Raw genomic sequence first — 17,443 nt, 5'->3', positions numbered from 1 at the left:
ATGGCCCCTGTCCCCCCCCCTCAGTCTGGCCCCTGTGTCCCCCATCAGTCTGGCCCCTGTGTGCCCCCTCAGTCTGGCCTCTGTATCTCCCCTCAGTCTGGCCCCTGTGTTTCCCCTCAGTGTGGCACCGTGTTTCTGACACCATTTTATTGTACAGGGTGCTTGCTTTCAGAATATATATGTTTTGTGTGGGTTTTAAGTAATTTTCAGGTCTAAAATGTGGATTGTAACATGTTCAAAAAACGCATTGGCAGTGAAAGGGTTAAAGGAAAATTGAGCAGAATTTCTTACTTCTAACACACTTCCATTGCATGTATAGGATCCCCCCACATGGTGCTCTACAATGTATTGCTGGGATTTGTATTCCTCTATAGCTGATGGTACATTGCGCGGTATATTATACAGAGGACAACAAATCCCAGCAATACATTATACACTGTATGTATAATGTACTATTGCTGGGATTTATTTGTATCTATTGCTGGGATTTTGTATTCCTATATATCCCTTTCATGGACTTACTAGGAGTCCTCACATCTCCCGACCATTCACACTACTGTTACATGGATGGCAAAAGTGGCAGACAGGGGCTGGGGAAGAGGCAGAGTGGGAGGGGGGCTAAGTTGCTGCACCATGGGCCTCTGGGTTGTACTTGCCCCCCGGGCTAAAAGTTGCCAGTCAGCCCCTGATAGGATGTGTGGTTTGAGTGCTTTACATGCTGCTTTGAGTTGAGCTTTATTAAACACATGAGAAGCAGGTTGTATTTATGATAATTGCTTTATTAGTGCAAAAACTTTAGGAGGAAGTACCTGTCATTAGAAAAAGCAGTCCAGCCACATGTTGTGTAAGACTCTCTTCCCAGAAGAAGCTGACTGCAGCCACTATGCATCCACACAAGAGTACTGCTGCAGCCATGCCCAAGAACCCAGCAGTAATTCTTCTTAAATCTGTACAAGGAAAGGCAAAATATAAAAATTAGGATTGTTATCTTCTCTCTGGATGAGCAGTACGAGGTGGTTACATTTAATTTCCCAACATAAATTGAAATGAACAGACTAACCTATTTAGTAAATCACAACTTACCAAAACAAGTTAAGCTAAATTGATCTCACAAGGACAGGTTACAAAGCAGGCAGTGTGTACATATGCATGATATGCATGTGTACATATGAGACTGAGCAGGAATATTCATAGGCAATAGAGATAAATTGTAGTAAATCTGAAGTTTTTCCCCTAAAAATCCCACAGCAATTAGATGACCCCCTCTTTTTTTTTTCTCCACATATTTTATTGAATTTTTAGTATTTTAGTAGATACAATAAAAAACAAGTTACAAGACACAACTGGTACAGAACCAACTTACATTTAACCCCTACCCCTATTTACCACTATGCGCTGGTCGCCCCCACACGTAGAAAACATTTTTTTTTTTAAATTATGTTCTGTGCCTGGTCTCATTTCTGCTTATCCATCCAACTTGTTATCCAATGTGTTGTCCTGGATTCTATAAGTATTGGAAAGCTGTGCAGTAAGGTACCAGACAGTATGCTCGAAAGGTCTCATTTTTTGAGCAATCTCTCCAAAATTAAACATCTTATTGAGAAAATCCTTCCATCTACTGAAGAAGGATTCTGATCTGAGGTCCCTTTGTTGCTCAGCCTCCAACCTTTCCCTATGAAATAGGACCTTTAATTCCCCCACCTCCATAACAGATGGGCAATGTAGGTTATTCCACTGAGATGACCCCCTCTTAATCAGTGGAATAACTCCAAGACTGTGGGAAGTGGCAGGCAGCGCCATACACTATTACCTAAAAGATATTGGGGTAAATACAATCGGCGGTCTTTGATCATTTTTACCAATCATAAGGGTAACTACAAGCTACTGGATATATAAATCTGACGCAGCCAACAGCCCTTTGTTCTGACAGATGTTTTTGTCTGTTATCTAATATTGTACCTAATTATTGTATCGTTATATTGGTTTGACTGCATCATGTATAGATACACTGAAGACTGAATTCCATCAAGTTTGGAAAGTATTGAAGTCTTAAGAAACCATAAAAACTATGAACAGGCAAGACAAATTTATAGTAATGTGCGGTTAACAGGCTCAGCAAAGTCTGCTATACATTATCACTATTCACTAAACAGTGACTTAGAATTCTCCATATTGATTAAGTGGCCACGGGACTTCATCATCTGTCAAATTTTATTGCTGTCTGTGTTCTGGGCAAGTAGATCTTCTCCCAGTCTGGAGTGGCCGCAAGATACCACGAATCCAGGCTGTTTGTTGACACTAGGTTCATCATTTATAATGTATTCATTATTCAATGTATTCATTCATGAGGATATGATAACAATTATATACATGAGGATGCTGCAGCCTATGAAGTGAAAAATCAGCATAGTAGCTTAGAAACCAGTGAGATTTTTTACATTTGCTTGGAGTAAAAACGTAAAAAAAACAAAAAAAAACTAGTTTCTGATTTGTTTTTAAATTGAGCTAAATATACCAACACATGTATTTATTTTGTTTTAAAATGTACAGTTGTGCCCAAAAGTTTTGAGAATGACACATTTATTAATTTACACAAAGTCTGCTGCTTCAGTTTGTATGATGGCAATTTGCATATACTCCAGAACGTTATGAAGAGTGATCAGATTAATTGCAAAGTCCCTCTTTGCCATGAAAATGAACTTAATCCCCCAAAAAACATTTCAACTGCATTTCAGCCCTGCCACAAAAGGACCAGCTGACATCATGTCAGTGATTCTCGCGGTAACACGGGTGTCAGTGTTGACGAGGACAAGGCTGGAGACCACTCTGTCATGCTGATTGAGTTCGAATAACAGACTGAAGCTTTAAAATGAAGGTGGTACTTGAAATCATTGTTCTTCCTCTGTTAACCATGGTTACCTGCAAGGAAACATGTGCAGTCATCATTGATTTGCACAAAAAGTGATTCACAGGCAAGGATATTGCTGCTACTAAGATTGCACCTAAATCAACCATTTATCGGATCATCAATAACTTCAAGGAGAGAGGTTCAATTGTTGTGAAGAAGGCTTCAGGGCACCCAAGAAAGTCCAGCAAGCGCCAGGGCCATCTCCTAAAGTTGATTCAGCTGCGGGATCGGGGGAACCACCAGTGAAGAGCATGCTCAGGAATGGCAGCAGGCAGGTGTGAGTATAAATGATGATTATGCGGCGCTAGATACCCTATTAAACCTAAATAATAACAAATCTATAAGATACCCAATAATCTTAATTATTAGTGAAACATAATAGTGAAAAATAATCAATAGTGAAAAATAATCAAGATGTGCCACAAACAAACTATAATGATTGTAAACAATGTGACCCCAAACTGGATAAACAACCATCCAGATATATATTATCACAATGGATAATTGGTCACTTTAAAATCAGACTCAATAATAAATCTTTAAAACGTGATTGGTTGGCTCTGGCCACTTGCATGCAGAGACAGATCAGCGTCCCCTGGTTAGCAGCTAACCACGGACGCTCTATCCGCTTGGACGAGATGGGAGGTAAGAAACAGAAGGGACCGAGGAAATTGACAGATTACTATCCGCGGCCGGAGCCGCGATACAGACAAAATGGCGCCGGCGCAGTAATTACCTCAGCCCCTCCTGACACATCTGACAGCTATGAGTCAGAGATGGAGGCGGGAGGTAGTCAGGGAGCTCTCAACTCTACAGATCAGTCTAAAAGACCTGCCAGCTCCCCCCTCGGCTCACCACAGACCAAAGAAACTTTTAGTAAAAAAAAATCCTTAGCCTCAGTGCCTGCTAATGCAACTGTCAGTTCTAATACAACTTTATTGCAGGATGTGCCTGTCACAGATAACCCAGTGTCTGAAGGCTGTATGAAATATATGTTGCTGTCACTGCGCTCTGAATTACAGCAGGACCTTAAATCTTCTATTGTGGTACTCCAGTCGCAAATATCAGACTTGGGAACACGCACAGACCGCACTGAAATGATTATGCGGCCGCCTATAATGATCTGGTGGATGCCCATGCCGATCAGAGTACCCTCATTCAGAAATTGCAAGCAAAAGTCACCGATTTAGAAGACAGATCTAGGCGCAACAATATTAAATTCAAGAACTGAAGCAGTGGGACCTAGGGAACTCCCAGAATATCTTCATCAACTTCTTCATGCGCTACTGCCTAACTGCTCAAGCTCTGAATTGATGATTGACAGAGCGCACAGACTGCACAAGCCTAACCATTTGCCAGCATCTGTTCCAAGAGATGTAATTGCTTGCATCCATTTCTTTCACACCAAAGATAAACTTATGCTGGCCTCTAAGCAATCCCCAGCGCTTCCGGAACCCTACTCCCATATTTCACTCTATGCTGATATCTCGGCTGCCTCAGCTCAACAACGCAAAGAATTTGCCATTGTTACCAAAGCTCTACGTGATAGTCAGATCTTGTATAGATGGGGCTTCCCGACAAAACTTCTGGTTTCCCATCAAAACAAGGTGATACCAATCCTCTCTCCACCGGATTGTGTTCGTATCCTCAAGTCATGGGGCATAATGATTATTCTTAGACATGAACTTAGCCTCCTTCTGATGTCTCAATACGATTTCATGATTAAACGGCTCAATCTGAAGTATTACTCCCAAGGTAACAAACCTGGAGCATCCATAGCCAAACAATTTAAAAGTCGCAAAGCAAGCGCGAAAATTCCTAACATTCTAGATAGTACTGGGAATAGACTTTATAATCCGCTTGAAATTGCTAATCGTTTCAGTGAGTACTACTCTTTCTTGTACAACCTAAAGGACTCCCCATCTTCCCCTACACCGTCTAACATGGAGATACAATGTTTTCTAGACTCCCTATCACTCCCTTCGGTCCCAGCAGAATTGCTAAAGAGCCTTCAGATCCCGTTTTCTGACTCTGAAGTCATTACTGCTATTAAAAATCTACCCTTAAATAAAACTCCAGGCCCTGATGGGTATGGAGCAGAATACTATAAGGCATTCTCGACAGTATTAGCTTCGCAATTATGTGTTGTCGCCAACGAGGCTGCGACAGTGGGATCCTTACCTGGTGAATCTCTTGAGGCTACTATCATTACTATTCCTAAGCAGAATAAGCCAACAGATGACCCTGCAAATTTCCGCCCTATCTCTTTGCTCAATACGGATGTAAAGATATATGCAAAACTCATAGCTAATCGTCTCCTGCACATTCTCCCTGATCTGATTCACCCGGATCAGGTGGGGTTTGTGTACGGCAGACAGGCTCCTGTGGGGACGGGGAGATTCCTTGACTTGGTGCAACATGCAGAGCGATCTGGGAGGCCTGCTCTGCTTCTTTCGTTAGATGCGGAGAAGGTCTTCGATAGAGTACATTGGGGTTATTTGAGGGCTGTCCTAGATAAATTTGGCCTCACGGGCTTTATAGGTTCTGCAATTACAGCCCTATATACTCAACCCAATGCAAGGGTTCGCACGTCAAGGTTGCTCTCCTCCCCATTTTGCATCACTAATGGCACACGACAAGGCTGCCCGTTATTGCCATTAATCTTCGCCCTAGTGATGGAGCCTTTAGCAGCATCTATTCGAACATGCCCAGAGGTGAAAGGTATTACGGTTGGTCAACATCATCACAAGATTGGCTTATATGCAGACGATGTGTTAATCCACCTCACGGACCCTTTGCATTCCTTACCGGCAGTTCAGGAGATCCTTACTCGCTTTAGCAATCTGTCCCTTTATAAGGTAAACCATTCGAAATCCCACATGTTAGCCATTAATGTTCCACCAATGCTAAAAACCGCTATAACTGCTATATCCCCTTTCTCCTGGGCCCCCTCTGAGATATTTGGGGGTCAATCTGACGTCCCCTAGCTCTAATATCTTCAAGCTCAACTATACAACACTCTTGACCAAGGTAACAACAATTTGCTCGGACCTCCCTAAATCTACTGTCTCATGGGCAGGTAGAATTAATCTCATCAAAATGTACGTTCTACCTCATATTTTATACCTTTTTAGAGCCCTACCCCTTCCTATATTGCCAATGTATTTGAAAAAATTGCAACGTCTATTAGACAATTTTATATGGAATGGTAAATCTCACAGAATTTCTAAATTTAGTCTAAGCATTATGCCGGTATGGGAGCCCCGGAGGTAGCCCTCTATTACAAAGCTAATCTTTTAGACCAAACTAAGCACTGGTGGTCCTGCAGACCTGATAAGCTGTGGTCTCAGATTGAAAGCACTGTTCTGACTAATGACCTCAAAATAATGTTGTGTTCCTCTATGCTCAATCGTCCTCCTGAGACAACATATCTGGAGCCGCCATGATATCACAGCGGCTCTGCCGGGTTCTCAGTGTTTAATGACAGTTCAGCACCACCCCCCAACCCTGGAGATTTTATCTATAGCAAGTGACCACAGGTAGGTGTTGGGGAGATGAGGGTTTTAGAAAAGTACTGGGTGCTTTTTGCCATAATGCAGAGAATGTGTTAAGGTAAAAAAAACACCAAGCCTTTAATACTACTTTAAGGAGGGGTCTGTGGGAAGTTATGTTTACTCTAATAAACCCTGTCTATACTGTGCTGGTGGGTTTCATTATCAGTTGTAAACTAGATCTGAATACTGTCGATCCTAAAAAGGTGTTAAAAACTTAGAAGCATTGTATGTTGATGAGAGAAAGCTCAGCTGGACCCTCAGTTTGTCCATTCTACTTTCACTTTCAAACTGTTCAGAGTAGCTTGGAATCTGCACAAAGGTCATCGCCAATCGCTCAATACTGTGGGACAGCTTACGGGGTTGATAGTCAATCCACCCTACTAAACTACCCTCCCTGTATTCTACATTACTGCTCAGGCTGTTTAATGTTATTTCATGTCTAAATCTCTATTTTATTATTTTCAGGTTACCGCTATGTTTATCGTAACAGGGAGATATGTGATGCTTTATTGTAGTGGCTCTGGTTGGTGCACAGGCTCCCGGATGGTCCGGACTAAACTACATCATCTTTTATTCATGTATTTACTCCTAGGGATCAAGGCAGGCCACGTCTGGGTGCACTGGTTACCCCAGGCCACTAAGATACTTTGATTGGGTTTGAGCCTCATTGCTATAGTTTGTTTTATAGAGTTGTGCTCTACTGTATATCTGCTCCCTGCCCACGTGTTTTGATAACTGTAGCACTTCATGGTGTGAGGTTATATTTTACGTCTGAATTGCCTGTTTTGACCTACCTTTTTTTTAAAAATAGGAAACGGTGAGGTCCACTTCATCTCCCACTCCATATACCCCAATACCAAAAAAGATGGGATGCTGTGTAAAATCTACATAAAAGCTGAATGCAATGATATGCAAATCTGATAAACCCATATTTTATGCACAACACAAAATAGAAAACATATCAAATGTTTAAACTGAGAAAATGTACCACTTTAAGAAAAAAATAAGGTAATTTTGGCAGCAACATGTCTCAAAAAAGTTGGGACAGGGTAACAAAAAAGCTGATAAAGTAAGTGGTACTAACAAGGAAGAGCTGGAAGAACATTTTGCAACTAATTAGGTTAATTGGCAACCTAAATAAATGCCCACTTGGTTAAGAAAGCCACAACTTTGATTCGGATCACCCCCATAACGCTGAGGGAGAACGGTCTGAACAGGTCACCAGTTCACCTGCGTTCACAGAAGCAACAAAATGAGAATTCCCCATCCTCTTGTTACATTTGCTTTACCATTAACCTCTTTTTCGTGTCCTATCCCTCTATCTTTGCCCTCTCTCGTTTTTCTTCTTTCTGCTTGGCTTGCGTTGGTGTTGGATGGTAACCCTGGGACAGGAGTCTTCCCCATGACTCTGATCAAATTGACTTTTTTCAACATTAAGGGACTTGCTACGCCTGAAAAACGCTCTCACTTATAGTATGACCTGGTCAAATTCCAAAGCCAGGTGGTTTTCCTTCACGAAAAACACATTAAGAAATATAAGATTCCTAAATTATCCAATAGGCAATTTCTGACTGCCTACCATTGCCCATCTCTGATCTCTAAGGCTAAGAGGGTTAGTGTTCTGATTGTACGCTCAATTCCATGGCAGTACATAACCCATCTGGTCGCTTCCTTCTTGGCAAGACTCTGGTGATGTTGGTAAACGTATACTTTCAAAGTACTGACCAACTGACCCTTCTCAAAGGTCTGAAGTAGTTGATACTATTAATGGTGGGTGGTGATTTTTAACTTTGCATATGACCCTCTTGTTGATATCTCATGGAACACTTCCCACCTCTTCTTATCTCAAATAATATAGGTGTATGATGCTTCTGCCATCCAATAAGTAAGGACTACACACTCTATGTGCCACACCAGATGTACTTGCACCTAGATAATTTTTTCATCCAACATACAGACATTTCTAGAATGGTATCATCTTCAATTGATCCGATTATTTTTTCAGACCACACTACTGTTCATCATTCTTTGGATTTTCTACTGTAATACCAAAAGGCGGCTTCCTGGTGTCTTAGTAAAGCCTTGCTTGAGGATGTGGAAAGACATTTCCCGGGCACACACTCTGTCCTTTCAGACTAACAATACTGATGGGATGCCTCCTCCAATGCTTTGGAAGGCCCACAAATTTACCAGCAGAGGATTATTCATCAAACACAGGTTAACGTCTGAAACAGCTGCATACTTTGTAATGCTGGCCGTTGCTCGCTAGGATCCAGCTGTAGAACCAGCGCACGATGATCTTCCAAATAAATTCAAACTTTATTCCACTTGCATCTATACAAAGAGCCCTCTTACTGAAGAGGAATTTTACTCTGTCTTATCCTCCACCCAAACAGGGAAGGCACCAGGCCCTGATGGCCTAACGCTTGCCTATTACAGAATAGTAATTCCATTACCAAGAATCATTCTTTACCTCCAGATGCCCTGCGGGTTCACATTTCCGTTATTCCCAAGCTTGACAAGGATCACACCCAATGTGCCAATTTTTAACCCATCGCCCTTTTGAACATGGTTTTAAAGCTCCAAGCCTATATTTCCCAGATTGTACACCCAGACCATTATTATTATGATAATACAGGATTTATATAGCGCCAACAGTTTGCGCAGCAATTTACAATATAAGGAAGAGGAGGTCTTTTGAAGAGATACTTTGAGGCCAGGTTTGAAATATAGTCAGGGGACCAGGTGTGTTTCTTCCCTCAAAGGGAGGCCCGGGACAATACCACCAGGGCTATTGATTTGATCCACTCCACCAGGTCAAAGGCCTGTCCGCTGATGTTCCGACCTACTGACGCCAAGAAGGCCTTTGACAAGATGGACTAGCAGCTTCTAAAATCCTTTTTTTTTTCTTCCCTCCTTCCCCTGTTCATACTGGAAGATTTGTTATTCCTCCTTTGATTTTTTACACCCAAATATTGCTGTCCACCTCAAACTGGGGACATTATTATATTTCTTGGTTTATGACAAGGCTGATTACAATATTTACTCTGTAATTGTTATTTTTTTACATGTGCTTTAGCCTTTTATATGCCTTTTCACCCCAGCTGCGTCTGGAGGTCAAATTTTACTGAAAACCTTGTGGTTGTCTGTGTTTATCACATAAAGATTTTTTTTATTATTAGAATTAGAATTATCTAAAGGTTAAGATTATTTTAAAATTATTTTTAGATATACTGTGTAAATGGGAACTAATTGCCCCCCCAAAGGATGCAAGATTCTCCCAAATTCTGCCGCAACTCTATAACAAAACAAGAAGACAGTTAACCACACGATCAAAAGAAAGAAAAAACAACATCAGCGAGACAAAACAGAAAGAAAAAAGAGAAACCCTTGCAACCCCAGCTAACTACAACAAATGAGGGCGAACATAAACCCCGAAACGATCCGATTGTCACGGGCCAATCCACTGAACGACGTTAGGAGGCAGACCCCACCTAGCAGCCTCAGTTGCAGCACCTACCTAAAACTAATAAGTATTAAACTGCCAAAATCCTGGCCCACCCTAGACATGCAGTGCCGAAACTGATAGCGAGAAAGGGCTGAATCATCTACGTGCCGCAAGAAAGTGCCAGAAGCACGGCCCCTCACTGCCATGAAACACAGGACACCGGGCAAACCGCCCCTGGTTCTACTGTGCCCAAAACCACCATTGCCCCCCCCCCCCCAACCCAACTGATCCGTCTTAGAATGATGGATCCACACCTCAACAAGATCGTCAGTCAAACATACGTCGCCCCCACTGCAAACCCCTGAAACCCTGCCTGGCAAGCTCACCCACGCGCAACGCCCCCAAAAAAGCCAGAGCAAACGCTGCCCGAAACAGAGCCACCTCATACCGGGAAGCACAAACCACATCCTATACACCCATCATCTCCACCAGCAACTCAAAAGACATCGGCTGCTTGGAATCCGGTGCCACACGTCCCTTCCGAAAACAGCGCATTGCCTGCTGCACCAAAAATTGCTTAGTAACATCCTGCATGCCCATAGACTTAAATAGAAAAGCAAATGTAGCCAAACGCTCATTCATTTTGGAAACCGACATACCCCTTGCAAAACTCCACCCAATGTAGTACAACAGCAAAGACAACCGATCATTGTCAGACAAAGGGGCATTCGTCCCACTCACCAATTCCGACCACTCCTGCCTCCTCACCGCTCGGGCATCCTGAAGTGAAAGCACTCCCTCCTCTGCCCCCCTGCCGGCTTCAGCGCTCCCTACTGCAGCCCTCTGGATGGCAGACCGATCCTCTTTGTGCAGAGCAAATTGATTACTCCAGTGTTTGTAAATGACTGGAGACACATAGTACTATGTGTCCCCAATTATGAATGAACAGGCAGTGTTTTACATCACTTTTTGTTCATTCATGAGTTTCTCAATGGGTGGAAGCACTCACTATAGAGGCTTCGACCCATTAATAACTGTATGATAGTAAATATTTTACTATCACCAGTTTCTGAGTGAATGGGAGGCCTCTGTACTGAGTGCTCTCCATTCATTTAGAACAGATGCTGCAGAAAGAGATTGAGGACTCTGTGTACTCAATTTCTTTTTCTTTTTTTAAAACGGAAATGTCAGGGGTCTGTTTAGACCCGTGATATTTTCCCGAAGCCCCCCCGTACAGTAAAAAAATAAACAATAAACCCCCCCCACACACACTCATGCACACATATTATTAGACATGTGCAAAGACTAAAATTTTGTTTTGGACGAAATAAGGCGGGGTGCATTATGACACATGACAGTGCGTGCACGGTGTCGCGTGACATCACACGTCTGTTGGGGGCACACTTTTCTGTTCTTGCCTTGGGTGCAAAAGGAGCTAGCTATGGCTCTGCTGGCAGCCATGCCTCAGTACACCAGGCCCCCTGGCAGTACGCACCAAAACCTGTACTGCCCACCGTGTTCATGTACAAGTCCATGTCGAAAGTCAACACCACAGGTGCCATCCACAACAACCTATCATTTTAACGCTCCAGGAACTCCTCCCAGACCGCTTGCCAGTCAATCGAACAAAATGGTGCAGGGTCACGTCCCCACCATATCCGAACACAAACGACGATTGAAAATCCTCCCCATTGGCATGATGTGACAGGCAAAGTTCAATTTCCCCAAAAAAGATTGAAGCAGGCGGAGGTGCACCTTTGGCGCCCTCCTGGCCACACCCACCGCAAGTTTCAAATAATTGAGATTGTCCCATGGCAAATGACATTCCATGGCCTGCATATCAATGATGATACCCAAAAACTTCAGTTCGGTCGCAGGACCCTCAGTTTTTTCTCGCGCCAGCGGAATATCAAACTCTCGGGCCACCCCTTCCAAAGTATGCAACAAAACAGGACAGAGGGGGGAACCCGACGGGCCAATGCACATAAAATCCAAGTAATGGATGATGAAGGAAACCTGAGCCTCCTTATGCACCACCCATTCAACAAAAGTTCTAAACTTCTCAAAAAAGGAGCAGGAGATCAAACACCCCATAGGCAAGTAACGATCAACAAAGTACCACCTGCCCTACTGACAGCCAAGCAAGCATTGGCTATCGGGGTGCACAGGGAGTAACCGAAATGCTGATTCAATATCAGCTTTAGCCATCAGCGCCCTGCGGCCATAACGCTGCACCCAAGCCACCGCCCTGTCGAACGAGGTATAGAACACTGAACACAAGTCCGGACTAATGGCACTGTTTACTGATGTCCCCTTTGGGTATTACAAATGGTGAATAAGCCTAAATTTGCTAGGCTCCTTCTTGGGAACAACGCCCAAGGGGGACACAATCAAATGGGGAATAGGCCCTGCCATCCTGCCCATCTCTACCTCCCTGTCTAACTTGGCAGAAACAACCCAGGGATAAAGAAACACAGATTTCAAATTCCTGGGGACAGAGGCTGGAATAGAATGGGTAGGACAAGGGATATGAAAACCAAAACTAAAAATCCTCCTGCAGAAAAACCGCCTCCGCTCTCCTAGGATACTCACCTTATAAGGCACCATCGTGGGCAGATTTATTGGCGTCTTCCCTTTTTGCAGCAGGGTCAGATGACTGGGTCCTCCCCTCTTGAAACACCTGGCAACGCAATGCGAACCTCCGCTGCCAGAGCACTCATGCTTGAAACGACAGGATGCCCCGAAGCGGCAAGTGCCATCATTGAACTGCCAACAATAGCCTTTCCGCTGCCCGGCTGACTGTCCCAAGTCTGCTGAACCAAAATAGTGAATGCCTGCAGCCAGTTCGAAAAAGTCAGCAGAATGAGACGCCAGTGACTCTTCTCCTCCTCCTCCTCTTTACTCTCATCCGCCTTACCCTTCTCTACATTGAACTTTTCCAAAGGCAAAATGGAAAATAGCTCCACAAATTCCCCCTTCCAAATTTTCTCCCTAACCTCCTGCTTCAAGTGCACTCCCAAGGGACCCTCGAAACAAACATACACCTGTCCCTTTGCCGAATCTGCCAACCTAACCGAGTTTCCCCCTGCATCCTCTGCCTTGGAGGCCCCTGTCCTATCAGGCCTTACAGTGGCGGCAGCCGCAGAATCTGGCTCCACAGATACGGGAGCGGAAGCGTTAACACCCCCGTCCAGGCCCGTCCTGCAGTGGTCCCGCCACTTGAGCCAGAGGGACTACCTCAAGAGTCGCATGCAACCCCACAGCAGACGGCATCGCAGGTGAAGACCCCAATGGCAACCACACCCCCACGGGCCCGGGGGGCGGCAACAGAGACTTGGCAAACACTGGGCAATGCATTGTGCAAACCACTGTACCTCGCCATCCAAGGGCACACCACCCCGCCAAGTGACTGCTACGCGACCATCCCACCCCCCTCTGTCATCATACCCAACCTTGCTAGAAGATGAAGTATAAGAAAGAGTTTCACCAGGCTGCCGCAGCACCGGCAGGTCTCAGTTGGCTCCGCAGCCGACCTCCACCATCTCTGGACATGGGCGGGCCGCCAACATCATTAAACTCGCCACATTCAGGAGAAGAGTCCCGGTGCTCTGTAGGTGCGCGGTCCTGCAACAGGATGAAGAAGACCCAGGGCTCCTCACCGCCACCCTGGCCGCGGCCACCACCACTTGCATGCCAGCCGAAGATCCAGAAAGAAGTTCCCGTCCCTTTTAAGGGGGTGTGGCTCTGCCTCCTATCTGCTGCCACTCTTCTTTCCGCAGGCCAAACAAAAGCTTCAGTGGAGGTGGGAGGAGCAGCTGCTTCACCTCCCCACCCGCAGCAGGATGCTTCCCACGATGGGCCCTCCCCCCGCTCAGTACTTCAGCTGCAGGGGAGGTCACTCATATTAAACTCATATTATCACTCCAGGTCACTTATATTAAAATGCATTTCTCTTCTGCAGGGTGAAGATACGACAACCTGCTTCCTCCATCGACTTTCCAGAAAGAACTCCCCTCATGCCCTTACAGTCCAAACCCATGCGGCTCCTCCCAGACACCTGACCCCAACCTCCAATCAGGTAAGATCAGCTAATCCCCTTTTAATTTTAACCCGTACTCCAGGGACTATTGCTCCCCCCAGTCATGCAGCCCTTCCACTCATTCTCTCTGGGTCTGTCTTTAAATCAAATGTAAGTAAAGAAATAAAGTGTACATAGAGATATTTGTTTTAGATACAATAGGGAAAGGGTTAAAACTCAGTCATGTTTTTATTGCTGTTTGTACCCACTGGTGAGATTCACCCCACTATATGTCCTGGTCAGGAAGCCAGGCTGCCTAGAAAAAAAGTGAAGCCGGGTTCCTAGCCAATAAGAAAGCCAGGAGGCATGTCATGACCCGCCTTCCGGCTTCCAGATTGGCTAGGGAACTGGTTTCACTTGTTCCTAGGCAACTTGGCTTCCTGATCAATCAGAGGGCCAGGAGGCAGTTCATTACAAACCACCCGGCTTCCTGATTAGTTAAGAAGCCAGGCTGCTTAGGAACACGTGAAGTCGGCTTCCTAGCCAATCAGGGAGGCGGGTCATGATGTGCTGCCCAGCTTCCTGATTGGCTAGGAAGCAAGCTTCAGTTGGTAGTCAGCCTAGCTTCCTAACCAATCAGGAAGCTGGGCGGCATGCCCTGACCCGCCTCCTGGCTTCCTGATTGGCTAGCATGCCTGCTTCACTTTTTTCTAGGTAGCCTGGGTTCCTGACCAATCAGGAAGCCGGGCGGTACGTCATGGCTCGCGTCACAGCTTCCTGATTAGTTAGGCTGCCTACCAACAAGTGAAGCTTGCTTCTTAGCCAATCATAACCCAATGCCTAGCTTCCTGATTGGAAAGGAAGCTGGCTCCATGCTCCCTCGGCACTGCTGGACAGAAGGAGAACTCCATCGGATCGGAAGTTCCGGTATGGGGGGGTAAGTATCGGAGCTTTTGGACGAGTACTTGCCCAAATACTTGGTATCGGCACCGATACTAGTATCGGTGCATCCCTAGTGCAAATCCATTTTTATTGATAGTTGTCATTCAAACGACAAGAGCATTTCTGAGCCTGATGAAGGGGACCCTGCGTGGCCCCAAATGCGCTTGTCGTTTGAATGACAACTATCAAACTATAAAATGGATGTTGCACTAACATGGAATCTGGACATCTGTTTTGAAAGATATGTACTATTGCACATAAAAGATGCCCCCACAAAACATGTCACAGCAATTGTATGTAAACACACACGTGCAATTGTATCCCCCACCCCCCCTTTCATTTGATATTTATTTTGATAAAGTTTTTCAAATACCTGTTTAGAAGGCGAGAAGGACAATCAGTCTGCTGGAGGATGATTTCTCCCTTGGTCCCTCTCTCTGATGTAACTTCTTCTCACTAACAGGAGAGAAACAGAGAGAGGGAGGGAGGGAATGAAGAAACTGCCACCAGACGCTTGCCACTCACTGCCCGCCGCCCGTCACCCACCACTCGCCGCCTGCCACCAGAAGTGGGCCGGGTTAAGGACACTGGCGGGCCGTATCTGGCCCATGGGCCGTTGTTGGAGGACCCTTGCTCCGGTGACTCTCTAAGATCTAAATTCCATTTTTTAGAGAGACGACTTTAGAGAGACTTCTTATTTCCACATGCATCTCCAAGACCGTAAGTGAATACAGATCTCTCCAGCAGGACACAGGCAGCAAAACGATAACCTGATAGAAGTTTTAACTTAACTCTATTTAAAACAAAGCAAAAAAGGTTTTGGCTTTATATACACTTAAGAAAGCATCTAATTGGCATGTATATTCTCTAGCTACTTTTCTAGCTACATGTAGCCAAATTATTTAAATTTCCTATTTAAAAAAAAGTAAACTACCCCAAAGTAATGGCACATATCACTAAGAAGGATCACAAAGCTACTTCATGCATTAACCTAAATCTTTAAATGTACTATAAGTTAAATGATATAGATGCTGGCCATAGATAAACACAGGAAGTATATTTATGAAGATGCTTTTTTTTTTTTTTATCAAAGTATTTAAGTTACATTAGCCATTGACTGTATGTTACTCTACCTAGTGTTGTAAAAAAAAAAACAGACATTACTAATTATGCAATTAAAGCAGACCTCCAACCAATAACAAGATACAAATATATAGCCTATTAAAAATAGCAAAACCAGCTTTTATATCAATATTTACCTTAAATATAGTGCTTTACCCTGCAGTCCTTTTTTTTCCTCTAGATGTTTTCAGTCCCATGGCCAGCATTATTCAATCCACTTCATCTGAGCCCAGGTCGATCCTGTACTCGACCCAGACTGACTGAAAAGTGAGCAGAGAAGCAGCACATTGATGTGCTCATCTCTCTGTCTGGTTTCTCTTCATAACATCATGCTATTTGTCCGCACATGAACTGATTGGATTGTTGTACTGCTTCTTCCTCTCCCACCCCAGTCCTGTTGTACAGGGACTGCAACAGGCTAATACCAAACTAAATTCAGATACTTATACTGCTTACATTTAAAAATACAATTAATGATGTATTAATGATTACAGAGCTGCAGTCACTCATGTCTTGTGCATAGAGTTTAGCCTAATCTATATCACATATGCTAATTACAAGGCCCGCAGGACAGAAACGAGCTGTATACCAGCAAGCAGGGTTCTTTTTTTTATTTTATTTTTTACTAGCCGGGGCTTGGAGAGGCAATTCAGCCGGCTACCCTCTGTGGACACCGCACCTCCAAGTGACTGTACTGCACCCAAATTGTCTGTAGTTAGTCTGAGATAGATCTGTAGTTATGTTCATCTAATTTCTCCAGAACAATCTATGGTTGCTGCATCTGCCTGTTGCTGGATTTGTTTCTGCCACAGAGCAGAGCAGCCAATAGGGATTGTTCTGAGCATTTGTGCCTCCTGGCTAATCACTGGAAGGTACAGGGCAGAGATGCATGCTGGGAGAGGGTATAAATGTTCTGTGTGGCTAATGCAACAGTCAGTCTCCCTCCCCCAGGCCTCCCTGGGGGGAGGCTCCTGCTGACTGAACTGGCTAGGCCTGAAGTCTGGGGACTAGCCTTATACTGACACGGATGCCTGAATCTGGAGGCTCAGTGGTCAGCTACTGATACTGGAGATGAACATGTACATGGACTTCTGAAGTGCTGCTTTGCCAGGTGCTCTCTATACAGATTGCTGTGTCTGGCTTAAAGGTCATAGTCTGTGATGGCAGCAGTTACTCTGTTCTATTGCTTGAAGGAGTCTACCTCGTCCTGGATGTGCCTGACCCTGACCCTCTCTCCCTGAAGTTCAGCAATAAAATAAATTCAGCTTTTATCTACTGTCTGGATTTCGCTTTGTTGGTCGCCACTGGTGGTGGTAAGTGCTATTGGGGCAGCCGGGTTGCTTAAAAATCCCCCAGACAGGCTAAGGAAGACCCATTCATCCAGCTACATTTGCATATAAAGACAAAAACATATTGCAATATAGGACAACCTTCCACCACCCCCACCCCCC

At 44.5% G+C, this 17,443-nt stretch overlaps 1 protein-coding gene across 1 annotated transcript in view; it reads right to left on the bottom strand.

Annotated features, from left to right (window-relative positions):
• TMEM178A (transmembrane protein 178A) overlaps window positions 1–17,443 on the bottom strand; it is a 98,377-nt gene that overhangs the window by 3,420 nt on the left and 77,514 nt on the right. The window contains exon 3 of the mRNA XM_018571563.1: window positions 810–947. Within this exon, the coding sequence (XP_018427065.1) occupies window positions 810–947 (138 nt within the window). The remainder of the gene's footprint in view (window positions 1–809; window positions 948–17,443) is intronic.

This window comes from Nanorana parkeri, unplaced genomic scaffold (genome assembly GCF_000935625.1).
Source record: "Nanorana parkeri isolate BGI_ZX_2015 unplaced genomic scaffold, ASM93562v1 scaffold1783, whole genome shotgun sequence".
Taxonomy (NCBI): domain Eukaryota; kingdom Metazoa; phylum Chordata; class Amphibia; order Anura; family Dicroglossidae; genus Nanorana; species Nanorana parkeri.
The sequence above is the reverse complement of the archived record's forward strand: the minus strand, read 5'-3'. Positions and strand labels throughout refer to the sequence as shown.